Consider the following 14,313-nt stretch of genomic DNA (forward strand, 5'->3'; position numbering starts at 1 on the left):
CTAAGGATTTTGGCATTCAAAATATTATTAATATATCTACTTTTATGTATGTAATATACGTTCAAATTATATTTTTATATTGGTATAAAAAGGGAAAATAAAATGACATGCTGAAATGTATTAGTGTGTGTCATACAGCTGCATTATTATTATTATTAATAATAATAATTATTATTAATAATAATAATAATTAATCATTTAATAAATTATTATATATTATTATTATATATTATTATAAATAATAATTATAATAATTATTATATTATTATTAGTAGTAGTAGTAGTAGTTGTGTTGTTGCAATAGCAGTGACCTACCAGAAGAGGTCCTACCATTACCTTCTTTTTACGGCGAAAGATAAGTTTAAAAATAAAATCAAGAAATTATAGCAAAGATGTTCTTATTATTGTACATTTTAAGCATATTGCTTAAGACATATAACAAAAACATTAGCCAGTTAAAATCATTTTTGTGCCAGCTGCACAAGAAACAATCCCCCAAATAAACATGTTACAACATATGAGACCGTTAATCATCTTGGTTGTGGGGGAGGAACTGCAGTTCCCAGAAACCCTGGCGGTTTTGAAGCTTTGCAAGTGATCCATACGAGGTAACATTACATTTATTTGTTACATTTTTTAAGCCCCCCCTTTTATGTCACTGAAATGCAGGTTTTTAACAGGTAGCTAACCATTTTCTGGCTTGCTGAGGTTAATTAGCCTTAAACGCCATTTTAATAATTTGTGCTGACGGAGTCCAGATTGCTGCTTCCGCCTTTTGGACAGTAATGCTTAACTTGTTAGCTGCAGCTTTCTATGACTGAACAGCTTACGTCTCTTTTTAATATCATTGTTAGACACATTAGCAGCTAGCCCGCGCTAGTGCCGCGTGTTACGCGTTTGTTGTAAAAACACGTCCAGTCAGACACGTTCAGTCTTCTGCTGCACTGTGTTGTCTTCATTATAATGACACCTGGAAATAATGCAGAATAAGTAAAGCCCTCGTGGTAAACACATTAAAATAGCACCTGTTTTACTGCCTCAGAACCTGAGTGGCTTTAGAACATTCTGGGCCTCGCAAAAGTATTCATACGCCCGACATGTGGTGGTACAGTACTCAAGTAAGAGCAGCGCTGCTGTTTACTAATGTAAAAAGCTTTTCAGGAAATTACTCAACTAAGAGTTCAATGGTAAAATGACAGGAACACATTTCATTTTGATGCTTTAAAGACTAAAATAAAGCCGTTATTAAACATAAATAACCTTATTGTATATCAAATTTAGGGTAGTGTGTTTATGTTACTCTTAAACAGTATTTCATAATAATATCACTCAAGTAAAGGTTAAAAGTATGGTGCCTTAAAACTACTTGTAAAGGTACATTTTTGGCAAAAAAAAAAGCTTAAGTAAATAATATAACTAATTTATAATCTGTGTAATGTAGTTTATTTTCCTGATTGTCTTTTTTTTTTTTTTTTTCTTGCATCAACAACACATTTGTGGTTTAAACGGATCTGTTTACTCAGAGGGCAGTGATTTGTTGACTGCAGTGATTTGTTGTCTCTGGTTATTTTGCATGTGGTTTAGATGGATTTGTTTAACTAAGCTTCCTGATTTCCATGTGTAGAATACAGTGCGTTACCATGTCGGTCTCTGAGGTGGAGAACATCACAAGATTTTCTCATTGGCCATCTTTTCATAATCTTTGCGTCTGATTTGAGCCGTTTTTAGACCAAATGTTTAGAGATTTTGTTTAGGAAAATCACAAAAAGGATAAAAATGTGAGGGTTTTCTTTTTTACTTTCTGTTATGCAAGACAAAGTCAGATCGGCTTGACTAACAGAATGCACTGTTATCGTTTCAGGTCAACAAAGCGCCGAGCCTCAGCTGCTGGATAGCTTTCTGTCGAACAATATTGCACGGTCGAAAGGGGCAAAGGTCAACAGCTTCTCTCTCATGCGGACGACGGCATGCTAGCTGTGTACCTACTATTTCATCATCCTGTAAAATGGTTCATTCCAGGTAGCTCAGCCTGTCTTCACTCACAGAGGACCAAACGGTGTGGGACAGCGCCGCAGGGTTTCCTCTTTCATTCCAGCCGGAGCAGTTTTGCTTCACATGCTGATCTGACAGAACAGCAGAACGGCAGCGCTCCGTATCCAGGGGCGACCGACATCCAGCAGCCACGATGGGAGCGGACGGAGCGGCGGCGGGGAAAGATGTGGATCTGAAGACGGCGCCGCCGCTGGAAGACGGCGAGGGACGCGGGGACCCGGAGGCGGCCGCGGTGCCGTGTCCCTCCGAGGACGTCGGGAAGCTGACGTACTCCGTGATGTTTCTGTGTTTCTACGGGTTCATGGCTTCCATAAGGCCCGGGGAGTCGTTCATCACACCTAATCTGCTGAGCTCAGAGAAGAACTTCACCAGAGAGCAGGTCAGTGGGGTCCAAACATTGATAATTAACTCAGAGGAAACAACAACAAAGGCTTTCCAACTGGTCTTGTTACTGTCGCATTTCACCTTTGCAACTGTTTATCGGGTTTTTCTCCTCGGATGAATTCAAGTGTTCCTGGGAGGGGAACTGATCCGTCTCACTCGAGGTCATAGTTCACATTCTTCCTAACTGTGTCATCGGAGGCTGATGAGTGACTTGTACAGATGTGATTTTGTTTAATGACTTCGAAGGACCAAAATGAGCTTAGAGTTCAGGAAGGTCACTAAAACGGTTGAAGTGGACAGACGACTCATGCTAATAATCAGAAGCATGTTTTTAATTTACTATTTTACACAAGCTTGTTAAAAATAAGGACAGTTGTTTTTAGTTTTTATTTTCAACCTTCTCCCACTTTTGCTGAAACATCAAATGTTTCTACACAATCCAGCCTTCTATAAATCCATCCATTTATAGTTTTAGATGATGTAAAATTATATAACAATGAAAACTATGAAGGTTTATAGTTTTATAGGAACTGAGCTCTTGAAATAAGAGTTTTAACAGAAGTGTTTAAGGAGCCAGGATTTGTCCTTGGTTATTTCCTTGTTTTCTGTGTCAGGTACAGTCAACTGTAAGACCGTAGGAACATTTGTTGTGAACAGCTTGGACACTATATAAGGGGAAAAGTTTTAACCCGGCGCCGCTGCTGTCCCCAGGTGACCAATGAGATCACTCCGGTGCTGACGTACTCCTACATGGCGGTGCTGGTTCCGGCCTTCCTGCTGACCGACCTGCTGCGCTACAAGCCGGTGCTGATCATCCAGGGCGTGAGCCACGTGGTGATCTGGGTGCTGATGCTGCTGGGCGCCACGCTGCTCCACATGCAGCTGATGGAGTTCTTCTACGGCATCACCATGGCGTGCCGCGTGGCGTACTCCTCCTACATCTTCTCCCTGGTCAGCCCGGTGCTCTACCAGCGCGTGGCCGGCTACTCCCGCTCCTCCGTCCTGCTGGGCGTCTTCGTCAGCTCCGTGCTGGGCCAGCTGTGCCTGTCGCTGGGTGACATCAGCTACTACACTCTGGACGCCATCTCCCTGGGCTTCGTGAGCTTCGGGCTGGCGCTGGCGTGCTGCCTGCCCTGGCCGAAGCGCTCGCTGTTTTTCAACCGGACGAAGAGACAGGAGCCGGCGGAGAAAGCCGCCCCTTCCGAAACGGACGAGATGAACCCCAGGAGGGCGGGTTTGTCCTCAGCGGCGCGCTGGAAGGAGTCCATCTTTGTTCAGATGCTGCTGGAGGTCGGGAACATGGTGAAGAGGCCCAACCTGAGGCTCTGGTCCCTGTGGTGGATCTTCAACTCCACGGGGTATTACCTGGTGCTGTTCTACGTCCACATCTTGTGGAACAAAGTGCATTCCACCGCCAACTACAACGGCGCGGTGGAGGCAGCTGCGACCTTACTGAGTGAGCGCTTTACCTGGAATTATCCCACCTGCTGTTAACGGGAATATATCTGATGTACGCTGGACTTTGTCCAGCACAGGTGTAGGTCATTTTACCTGATATGTAGGTCCTTTGAGATTAGCATATCCTGACACTTTCTGACAATTTTCATACAAGTCTTTAACATGCAATATTAAAAGTCAGTTAAAAGATGTAAATAGCAAACAATTCAATTCCTTTTTAGAATTCGGTAACACAGCATTCCTTTAGTGAAGGCTTGATCATTTGTAGCATCTGCTGCTAAATAATACTTCTAATGCCAACATGTGGAAACTCAGACCTTTCTGCTTGACTTAATTCAGCACTGTGTAGGGCTGATCTGCTGCCCTTAATAGGAGATTTGGTATATAGAATCTGAACCAGGTCAAGTTAATACTTGAGGAGTTCTGGGTAGAATAGATCTACAGACAAAAGTTGTTTTTATATGAAGTGCAAAATGTGCAATTATGGCTCTTTGGGTGTTTTTTCTTTCAGGAAACAGCCATCTTTGAGTCTGCATACTCCAGTTAATGATTAATTGATTGCTAAATAAATTGCAGATTATTTCAATAACAGATTCATCACAATTTATTGTTGCACAGATAAAATGTAGGGCGGGGCAGTAAATCAAATAATCTGTTGTTTTTTTTTTAGTGTTTGAAGATTTAAATTGAGGGAAATCTTCATTTTTCACAAATGCACTCCTTGGGTTTCCATAACTTAGTGATGTCAGCGTGCCCAGGGTGGCCATATTGTTTTGACAGGCGTGCTTTATTTACAGCATGTATTTATTTGGACTTTGAATTCAGGTCAAATCCCAGACCAAGTGATAGAAAAAACAGCCAGACTTTGAAAATATTTTCAAAGTCATTTGCCATTTCTGTTTGAGAAAAGAAAGCCAGAGAAGAGCAAGTGTAGCTTGGCGGGGGCGTTTTCCATCGAAGTTAAAGCTTCTGTCTTACAAGACTGGGAGGATTTGGAGTTTTGTAATCCTTATGAAAAAGTCAAGAAAACCTAGAAGAAAGCATGTAGAGTCTGATTAACAGATGATAATAAATTACTTATCATTGGATTTTTCCAACAGGAAAAGATCAGGTTTCGGTTGATTCTTCTAGCAGACAATTAAAGTCATACTTATAGTCAGATGCACCATCATTACTGGCTGGATAACCGATTGTTCTCGTTCCCCTAGAGCTCTGAATAAAACCAACTGCTTTACTTTCTGTTTTTACTTCTTTCTGCACTTTAATCTGATTAAGTAACCTGGAGATCACATGGAAACACCACAGTGTCATAAACCAAAACGTGATGTTGGGTAACCAACAACCACATGTCTGTGTTTGTTTGACCTGCCCTGATTGATTTCGGCGTATTGTTCTAAAATCATTGGAAAACAACGTGATTAATTCTAAATTATTTCTTTTCTTTTTTGTTTTGCTCCCTCCCTGCAGGTGCGATCACCTCCTTCATGGCGGGCTTCGCTAAAATCCGTTGGAACATCTGGTCGGAGCTGGTCATCGGCGGCATCACGGCGCTGCAGGCGGGCATGCTGCTGGTCATGGGCACCACTGGAAACATCTGGGTCTGTTATTCTTGCTACATCCTCTTCAGAGGATTCTACCAGTTCCTGGTTCCTATCGCCACGTGAGTAACAAAAAAAAAAAAAAAAGAAAACATGGTATACACTAAGACGTTGTTACTGAGGCACGGATTTATTTATTTTTTTTTATAAACCAATAATAGCTCAAATTGTGCTGTAATTTGCCGTTTGTCGATTTCATTTAAAAGAAAAAAAAATACCACCCCCTGAAGCGGCGTTAATATGGCAATCCAGTTTATGATTTAATCTTTGGAGATTGAGAAAGTTGCATCTGGAGTAAAAAGTTTCCCGTTGTCCAACAGCAAGTTTTGCATCGATTATAAAGAGTTATTCCTGCTGGTAGCGCCCTCTAGTGTTCAAACTGCTCAGTTGGGTGTTGCCGTCTTCTCACCCCCCAGTTTCCAGATCGCCTCGTCGCTCACCAGGGAGCTCTGCGCTCTGGTGTTTGGCATCAACACTTTCTTGGGGACGGTACTGAAGAGCATCATCAACCTGATATTTTCAGACAAGAGAGGCCTGGGATTAGACGTGACGTCTCAGGTGAGGTCACTCACTGTAGGAGACAGAAAACATTAATGTGCCAAGCGAAACTTTTCCCAGGCTCTCGTCTTGCTGTCCACCACCTCAGCTCCTTCAGCTTTCGACTTTCTGTTGCAGTTCCGCATCTACTTCATCTACTTCATCCTGCTGACCGTGGTGTACTTAATCAGCGCCGCCGTCGTCCTGGTGCGTCACTTCCGGACCCAGAACCGGGGGGAGGAGGAGGCGTCACCCGACGGGCTGCACACAGAGCTCACGCCTGTTTCAATGACCTCCGAAGCAGAGCCGCTGTCTAACAGCCAAAGTGTCAAAGCCTAAAGGCAACAAACACTTTGGAGAAGCTGCTGAGGTACCGGTCATATTAATCTGGCAAAGATGGCGGATGTTTTTTCTGAGCCTTAATCATGCAACTGCCTTGTCTTCTGCTACCTGAAGCCTCTTGCACTACATTTATGTTTCGCACCATGAAACAGTCACAGAGCACATCAGGTTTGAAACATATTACACTTTTTTCCTAACACAGCACTCCGATTGTACTTGTTACAAATATCTGTAGACAAAATCTGATTGTATTGATTTTGCTGTTTTTTTTTCATTAACAAAGACAATCATATTTTGTGATACAAACACATGCTGAAAGCTAAAAGAAACATGACCACAAACTGCTGGATTTTCTGCAGTGTTTAATTTTATTTGTAATAATCTAGTATTAATTTGTGTTTGATACAAATTGTTTTCTTTTTTTCTTTGTAGGACAACTCAGTTTTTATTCTTAGATTTTTTTAAGATTTAGTGCCACAGTTTAAGGACCCAGAAAGAAAAACTGCTGCTTTTACTTTGAAATTCATAGGAATGCAGTGTTACCTAATCCTGCTGCAGGTTAAAACCAGGTTAAAGCTCAGAGTGAACTTCTAATTCCCACACAGCAGAAGTTTCACTCTGTCATATTCATTTTTCTTTAGTAGGATTCTACTTTTGTTCAGAATGTGCTGTGTGCATTTTTTATTTTGATTAAAATAATTTCAGAAATGCGGTATGATAGGAAATTGAAAGTTTTTATTTTTTATTCATAAATAAAATAGTAGTTGCTACATTGTATTTTGCCTTTTTTTAAGACTTTGATGAAGTGGAGTACAAGTACTGAATTGCACTGGTCTATCATAAAATCAATTAAAATACATTGTTTGTTGTAACATGAAGACAATCAGGACATATGAAAAGATTTTCAAAGCACGCTTTCCAAGTTATGATTCTTGTTTTCTCAGCTGTAGTCGCTCACAACTCTGATTATTGTTTCTTTTTTTTTTGTTCCTGATTTCTCAGCAGGTGGTTCTTCCTTTAACCGAACTGTTTGTACAGCTGAATCACAAAGTTCTGAAAATCTACCTTTTGATCAAAATATAATTTCAGATGAAAACGAGACAAAAAAAAAGTCACTTCCAAGCATAATTGACTTAGATAAAAAAGTAGAGCATGAAGTCACAGATATTTTAATACATTTTATTTTGTTTACTGCATAAAATAGAACATTTGCTGCCCTCTAGCGGTTAAACAATGAAAAATAATGCAAAACGCACAAAATAAGAACTGTGTTGTTGTTGCATATAGAACAGTGACTGCATGTGTTTTCTTTGTAATAAATAGGCTAATCTCTAAATGCTTAAGATGTTTAAAAAATGGAGAACTGCCAGCATTGGGTTTGATCTCAGTACAAGTCTCTGAAATACCTCAACTTCCTCTTCAAGTAGACGAATGTCAGTTAAAAAAGGCTATACTGGAAAAAAAAAATAAGTAGAAGAAAAACATGCATAATCTACACATTTACACAAACACTGTAACGACAAGTATTCAAACACATTTAGTGTTTTTTTATTTAAATTTCAAAAGGTTAGAAGTAACTGAAACACGTATCCCACGATGCAGTTCTGTTGTTATTGTAATGTTTCATAATGATTTCATTTTTTACGATTAAAAGTTCACCAAGCCAACCTGACCCTGCGTGAAAATGGAACCTTAATGCACCAAAGCAGAACCTGCTTGACAACATGAAGCAACACATTGTGTTCAAAGGTAATCCAAGTCATTAGCTGGGTTTCTGTTGACTATGTAACTGCGCAATTTGACATTTTGAAAATGGCAACACACCAATTTTGAAAAAGAAAACCTCATTTTTGGATCAAAGGTTTTGGCGCTAGGATAAAGTAGTTTTTCGGCCATATTGAAATTGGTTTATTTTGCAAAACTGCAATGGAAACACTTTTTGGGCATTGCACAAGTCACATGATCAACAACCAGATGTTACCACTGCCTCGAACCACAAAGAAGACAGGAAGTAGTTGGAGGATGATGTGTTTTTTTTTTTTTTTTAACAACTAGGGGAAAAAGTTTTTTAATGACTTATCATGTGAACAAACTTATTCACGTGTGATTTTAATTGGGTTTCTTATGTAAAGGAAACACCACCTTAGTGGAATATCGACATAGTTTTGCGCACATTCGTAATGGAGACGCAGCTTCAGACGTCTTTTGGTCCGCAAATATTTAAAACTCTACGTCAGAGTTCACGATTCGTTAAAAATACTCTAGAGGCCTGTTTCACATTTGGCAAAAACATCCTAATCATTCCTTAGACTTTTAGGAAAACACACAAAGATTACGGAACACAATACTACCAGTATTGTGTTCCTACAGTACCAGTGGGTGGTGTTTATATAAAGTCTTTTAAATTAATGACTTTATATATAGTGAGCTTTCTTTGACAGGAAAGCTCACTGTACCTGGTTTCCAGGAATTGTCTTAGGAGTTATTTGACACTTTGGAAACTCCTGAACCAAACCTCCAAAGGGTCAGCAGCCCACCTCTTTTCCTTTTGTCTTATCTAAACTCACTCTAGTCAGATTACTTTCCCTTGAAAATATCACTGAAGTTCATGTTTCAGATGCTGCAATAACAATAACAGAAAAAAAAAAAGTTTCCTATTAAAAAACATCCAGTGTAACAGCGGAGCAGAATAACTTGGTGTGTACTCTCCAGTCAGTTGTTGCTTTCAATGCCAGCGGAAAATGTCAAAAACATTCTGAGGAGGAAAAAAAAACACTTCTAGAAAAATCCATTCTTCAAAATGTTTGTTTCAGAGAAGATTTTGCCGATGGTGAAAGTCTCAAGACGTTTTACTTTTCCGTCAGTGCAGTTTCCTCTGCAACAAGAGGAAACGAACCGTTGAGTGGTCATGTGCTTTAAAAGATAAATAGATACTACTTGTTGGATACGTGTTCATTTCAATAAGTCAATTCAGAAAAAGAAGCTTGTATGACATTTTTGTAGAAATGTAGACAGAGACTGGCAGAGCAAACTTACTGTGAAACTGAACTGAATTGAGAGAAGGGCTAGACTATATAAGATTTTTTTCCTTCAATTTAAACTGTAAATGAATGAACCAATAAAAAATTATTTAACTTTTGAGCTGACTGACAAAAACATCAACTTTTTAAAAACTATCTTACCATCTAATTGGCCCTTTAGTGGAGTTGTGTTGCCATTGGATTCTGAAGCAGCTGCTTGAGGTTCTACAACAAAAACAAACGATTTAAATGAAACGTTTGACATTTCATAGACTGGGAAAACAAAAGGAAGTTCAGGTTTCGACTTACGCTGCGCCCTGGTATTCCTCCAGAAATCTGAAAAACAGATTAAAGAAAACAAATTTTTATGTTTGAACATAAACGTACAGTATTTCTTAAGTTAACAGAGATTTTGAATCTAAAAAAGGTTCAAATTTGCTTTCGTCGTCTATTTACCTCCTTCCCAAGGATTGGAGGCTGCAGAGAGAAATCAAAAACAAGTTCATCTTTAGATACTTATGGTACATCAACTATGCATCTTAATTTGTATGGAGTGCAAACAGATATATAATTGCATTTAGGTCAAAATTTGTTTGTAAAAACTAGCAAATAAAATTTGTAATTAAAATGGTTTTAAAGGAATCTTACATTTATTGAAGAACCATTCTCCTGAAAAGAAGAAAATCAACAGCAAGATATAATTTTACACTTTGAAACAAAAACCAGGCATACAACAAAATTGTACGTATTTACAGTACATAAAAATATAAATAAATGAACTCTCATTACCTGTTTTCATTCTGTGGCCAATGGCCACCAGTATCACAAGAAACAGCAATATGACCGACACTGTGACTCCTGTGAAAATCCTTCGACCAGTTTCAGCTGAGTTAAAACGACACATATGAAATATAGAAAAGGGACATTAAGCAGATTAAATTTGCTGTATGATAAAACCATTCTCATGCATGTGTCCCTTGCAAAACTCACTCAAAGACCCGATCAGTTCACACCCTCTAGCACAGGGGTGGGCAACTCCAGGCCTCGAGGGTCGGTCTCCTGCAACTTTTAGATGCATCTCTACTTCAACACACCTGAGTCAAATAATGAGCTCATTAGCAGGACTCTGGAGAACTTGACTGCACTTAGGAGGTGATTCAGTTATTGGATTCAAGTGTGTTGGACCAGGGAGATTTCTAAGATTTGCAGGACACCGGCCCTCGAGGACCAGGATTGCCCACCCCTGCTCTAGCAGATGCCACAACAATGATACTTGGTCTTATTAACTTCACCTGTTAGTGGTCATAATGTTATGCCTTACTGGTGTACACTTGCACGTTTAAATAAATTATTTCCTTTGGGACGGTTTCTGAATGTTTCAAAGTGAAACTTTTCTGATTTCCTGTAGGAGCTGACTGTGCTACAGCACTAATGCTTTCAACAGTTACATTTCTGCTTCCAAAGAAATGGCCCAAGTTTGTGAAAATGTAACTTATTTGAATTTGTCAATTGGGATGGAGAGGACCGTGTGTTTCCCCCTTTATAATGCTGCCCTGGGCTACTGCCCATTTAGGCCGTATCCAATGGCTTGGCAAGAACAAAAGGTGTTTCAGCCAAAACATACAATTGGAAGTACAGGCTGGTGTCTTCCCACACCAATGACTACATATGGCACTTAATGGATTAACTAATGATAGGAAAACAGTGAATAGAGCTGCATAGGTCAGTTCTTTATGGGGTCAACTCACCAGCCTTGAATGGGTTGGCGAAGGGTTTGCTTCTGTTCTCACTGACTGGATTCTTCATTTTACAGCTGAACTCTCCGACACCTGAACTGTCGTCCTGCAAGAAAAAAGCTACAGTTATCATCAAAGTGTGAAAAAAAGGATTTGTTAAACTGTAAAAACATTATTCACCGAAGATTTTAGCTGATCTTTCAGCCTCCTATATATGACGTATGAGACAGTTAATACCTTTACAGTGAATGTTTTGTTTGTGGAACCCGGCACTTCAGTGTCGTCAGTCATCCATATGTATTCTACTCGTTCTGCTCTGGCCGTGTTTCCCTCACAGGTCAGGGTACATGTGTGTGCACCTTCAGGGCAGGATGGAGCAATGGTAGGTACAGGAACTGCAGCTGGAGTTGGATAAAGATGAGATCCAATCAGGTTCTGTGTCTTTCAATCTAAAACTAGTCCACAGTAAAAAGGGGGTCGATTACCAAGTACAACGAGGTTAATGTGGTCAATTGCATTGTTGTTTATCTCTATCGTGAACACGTCTGTGAGATCATAAGTCAGGCTTCTGAGAGTCAATTCTCCAGTCCGGTTGTTCAAGTTGCTCCGACCTACAAACAAAAATAGTTGAGAATATTATCTTTCACCTCACAAATAAAACAAAAGTTGCAAGAAAAAGAACGCCACTGAGTCACCTACCTTGAAATCTACCGTAGTATATGATACCGTCTGATTCCAACTCGACAACCAGATCTTTCCCAAATTTCCAGATGATGCTTTTGGTTGCATCAGTCACAGACCCCTGTTTTGGTTTGAGCGTTACCTCGCCTCCCTCCTTTGCATAGATTGTTTCATCTGTAGGAGGTAAAAAATAAAAACAGCAGCAGCAGTGTGAATTTATGTCAGTAATTTCATCTTAAAGCAAGAAAAAACATTCAGTTCTTCCTCAGACTAATTTAACCCAAAATGGTCTCTTAATTTATGTGGAACCGTTTTACTTACAAAATGTTCTAGGATTAGCGTAGATAGATTTTTCTAAGCTATCGGAGCTTTACAGAAGGCGGTGTAGGCAAGTTTTCTCCACCTTCAGCTTATTTGGGCGTTGGGAATATTGTTCCCACCTTCTATGGTGACACTGGTTTGTTGTGCGAATCTCAAGGACCAATGAAATTTGAAGATCTACAGCTGCTGACTCAGAATAGAAGGCATCTACTTTCCCTACTCTGCTGTTTGAACCTGAAATACAATAAACAAAAAAACACAGGCTTTCTAACAGTATAAGATTTATTGCCAAACTATTACTTTTGGTGTTACTCCAAACACTTTAATTTGTCTAATTTATAAACAAAGAAAATATTTCTGTTGCCTTCTTTTAGACATCTAACTGGTCCTACTCAGCAACAGGTGTGGGAGGGTGGTGTGTTACTTTGTTTCACACCACCACAGCTAGATAAAACAAGCATCCACGTCCTTTAGTGTGGTTAGTGGGTTTCACACTAACTCACCCACTAACCCCAAAAACAACTGATTCATTTTCTTGTTTACTGATGATTCAAGTGCCAAAGCCTAATAAAGAATTGGGAGTTCCTCCTGAAATCCTTATTGGCTCTCTTTCCTGCCATACAAGTCGGTTCCTCCGAGAGGTGAAAGGGGGTTTTATGGTAGGCTTAAGAATTTGTTTTATGGTCTGACAATAGAGATTGCTCAGGATAGTGTAGTGACTTTAAAATATAACTTGTGAAATCTACACATATAAGGATTTCATAAATTTTAGGGAGTCTTTACCATCACATTGAGGCAGGATTTTGATGCAGTTTGGTTTCCTAGATTTAGTGAAACGTTTTCTCTAAAATTTGTTTTCATTACTTACATAATATGTAGAACTTACATTAAGAGGAACGCTTAGTTAGGGTGTAAACACATTTTCCTTACCTGCCCCTACTTGCATTCACCTCGTCAGGATTGTTTGTGTTTAAAATCTGATAGTGAGTTTTCTCTAAAGATGAAGATTTATCAGACTCTTCCTACTGGATCAGAACTCACTACCAGAAGTTTTAGTAATCCAGGGCTCATGTCCCTTTCTATTATGTGAAAGGTTTCCCCTGCTACCTTCAATTTGAGGAACTGATACTGTATTTTGTATCATCTTCAGCATCATGCTTTTCTGATCTTATTTCTCATGTGGCATGGTGCTTTTCATTAGCCACACACCTTTTGGAAATCACCTTAAAAGCCTTTATACGGGACACTGGCCCCTTTCCACCGCAGAAATTCCATTTTCCACTCAAATTCTATTACCTGTCCTGTACTGCATCACATTTTTACATGGTCTTCATGTGTTTTACGACTTTTATTGCGCTGTAGCTGTAATATTCCCTTTTAAAACAGACACAATTGGTTCATATCATGAAAAAAAACACATGGATAACCCTGCGAGCGTTTGTCTTCAAGCAGCAATAGCTGGGTGGGGCCACGCAGTTTTAAACTACTCTCACACTCACTAAAAAGATACAGAATAACGTTTATTAGGTTACAGCTGATTCGGGTGGAGGATCTGGACTCACCTGAGGACACAGAGGCCGCAGCCAGAACAACAAGAAACCATCCGAGGCCCGACAGAGTTCTGATTGGAGACGAAGCGATCATGGCGTTGGTCTGAGTGGGTTATGAACGAGATAATTGGTTGCTTCCGTCTGTGACCGAAAGTAACACGTCCAGCAACGTTAAACTAAGATTACAAGCATTTTAAAACCCTGAATTAAACAACGTAAAGCACGGTTTCAGGCAGAGGCGCTATGTGAATGGCAGTTTCGAAACGCAATCCGGAAAGTGAAAGTATAAGTGGGACATGACTCAGGCTGTAAGACTCCGCCTCCGAGACATATTTAAACATATATTTGTCAAACTGACCCTTATTGTTTCATATAGTGCTAGTTGGCGTTCGTAGTATCGCCTCTAGCATGTTTTACTAAAGTTGAGCCAGGTTTGTTGAATTTAAAGTTTATTCAAAGTCTGAAGCGGAAAGTTTCCGCCCCCTAGTGTTCAGAGTTTGGTACTATGGAGGCCCGTTTCCGCCACTCTAAAAAAAAAATAAAAAATCTCATTATTATTTGTAGATCGTATACGATGGTCATTCCATGCATGGACAACTTGATCCAGCTCCACCTGTTGATAAAAAAAAAAAAA

The 14,313-nt window shown here is 39.6% G+C and overlaps 2 protein-coding genes across 2 annotated transcripts; one reads left to right on the plus strand and one right to left on the minus strand.

Annotated features, from left to right (window-relative positions):
• Nucleotides 1-525: 525 nt before the first annotated feature.
• LOC116716133 (reduced folate transporter-like) lies at nt 526-6,971 on the plus strand. Its single transcript, XM_032556988.1, has 6 exons — nt 526-608; nt 1,862-2,431; nt 3,148-3,892; nt 5,362-5,554; nt 5,909-6,050; nt 6,168-6,971. The coding sequence occupies exons 2-6, from the start codon at nt 2,186-2,188 to the stop codon at nt 6,366-6,368; spliced, it is 1,527 nt and encodes a 508-aa protein (XP_032412879.1). The 5' UTR covers nt 526-608; nt 1,862-2,185; the 3' UTR covers nt 6,369-6,971.
• Nucleotides 6,972-8,760: 1,789 nt separating this feature from the next.
• Nucleotides 8,761-13,963, minus strand: LOC116716134 (uncharacterized). Its single transcript, XM_032556990.1, has 11 exons — nt 13,692-13,963; nt 11,827-11,982; nt 11,613-11,738; nt 11,365-11,528; nt 11,140-11,233; nt 10,181-10,276; nt 10,040-10,060; nt 9,848-9,868; nt 9,701-9,727; nt 9,554-9,616; nt 8,761-9,246 (listed from the first exon to the last, which is right to left on the minus strand). Exons 1-11 carry the CDS (start codon nt 13,771-13,773, stop codon nt 9,221-9,223), a joined length of 876 nt encoding a protein of 291 aa, XP_032412881.1. The 5' UTR covers nt 13,774-13,963; the 3' UTR covers nt 8,761-9,220.
• Nucleotides 13,964-14,313: the final 350 nt, after the last annotated feature.

Source organism: Xiphophorus hellerii, chromosome 24 (genome assembly GCF_003331165.1).
Source record: "Xiphophorus hellerii strain 12219 chromosome 24, Xiphophorus_hellerii-4.1, whole genome shotgun sequence".
In the NCBI taxonomy this organism is placed as follows: domain Eukaryota; kingdom Metazoa; phylum Chordata; class Actinopteri; order Cyprinodontiformes; family Poeciliidae; genus Xiphophorus; species Xiphophorus hellerii.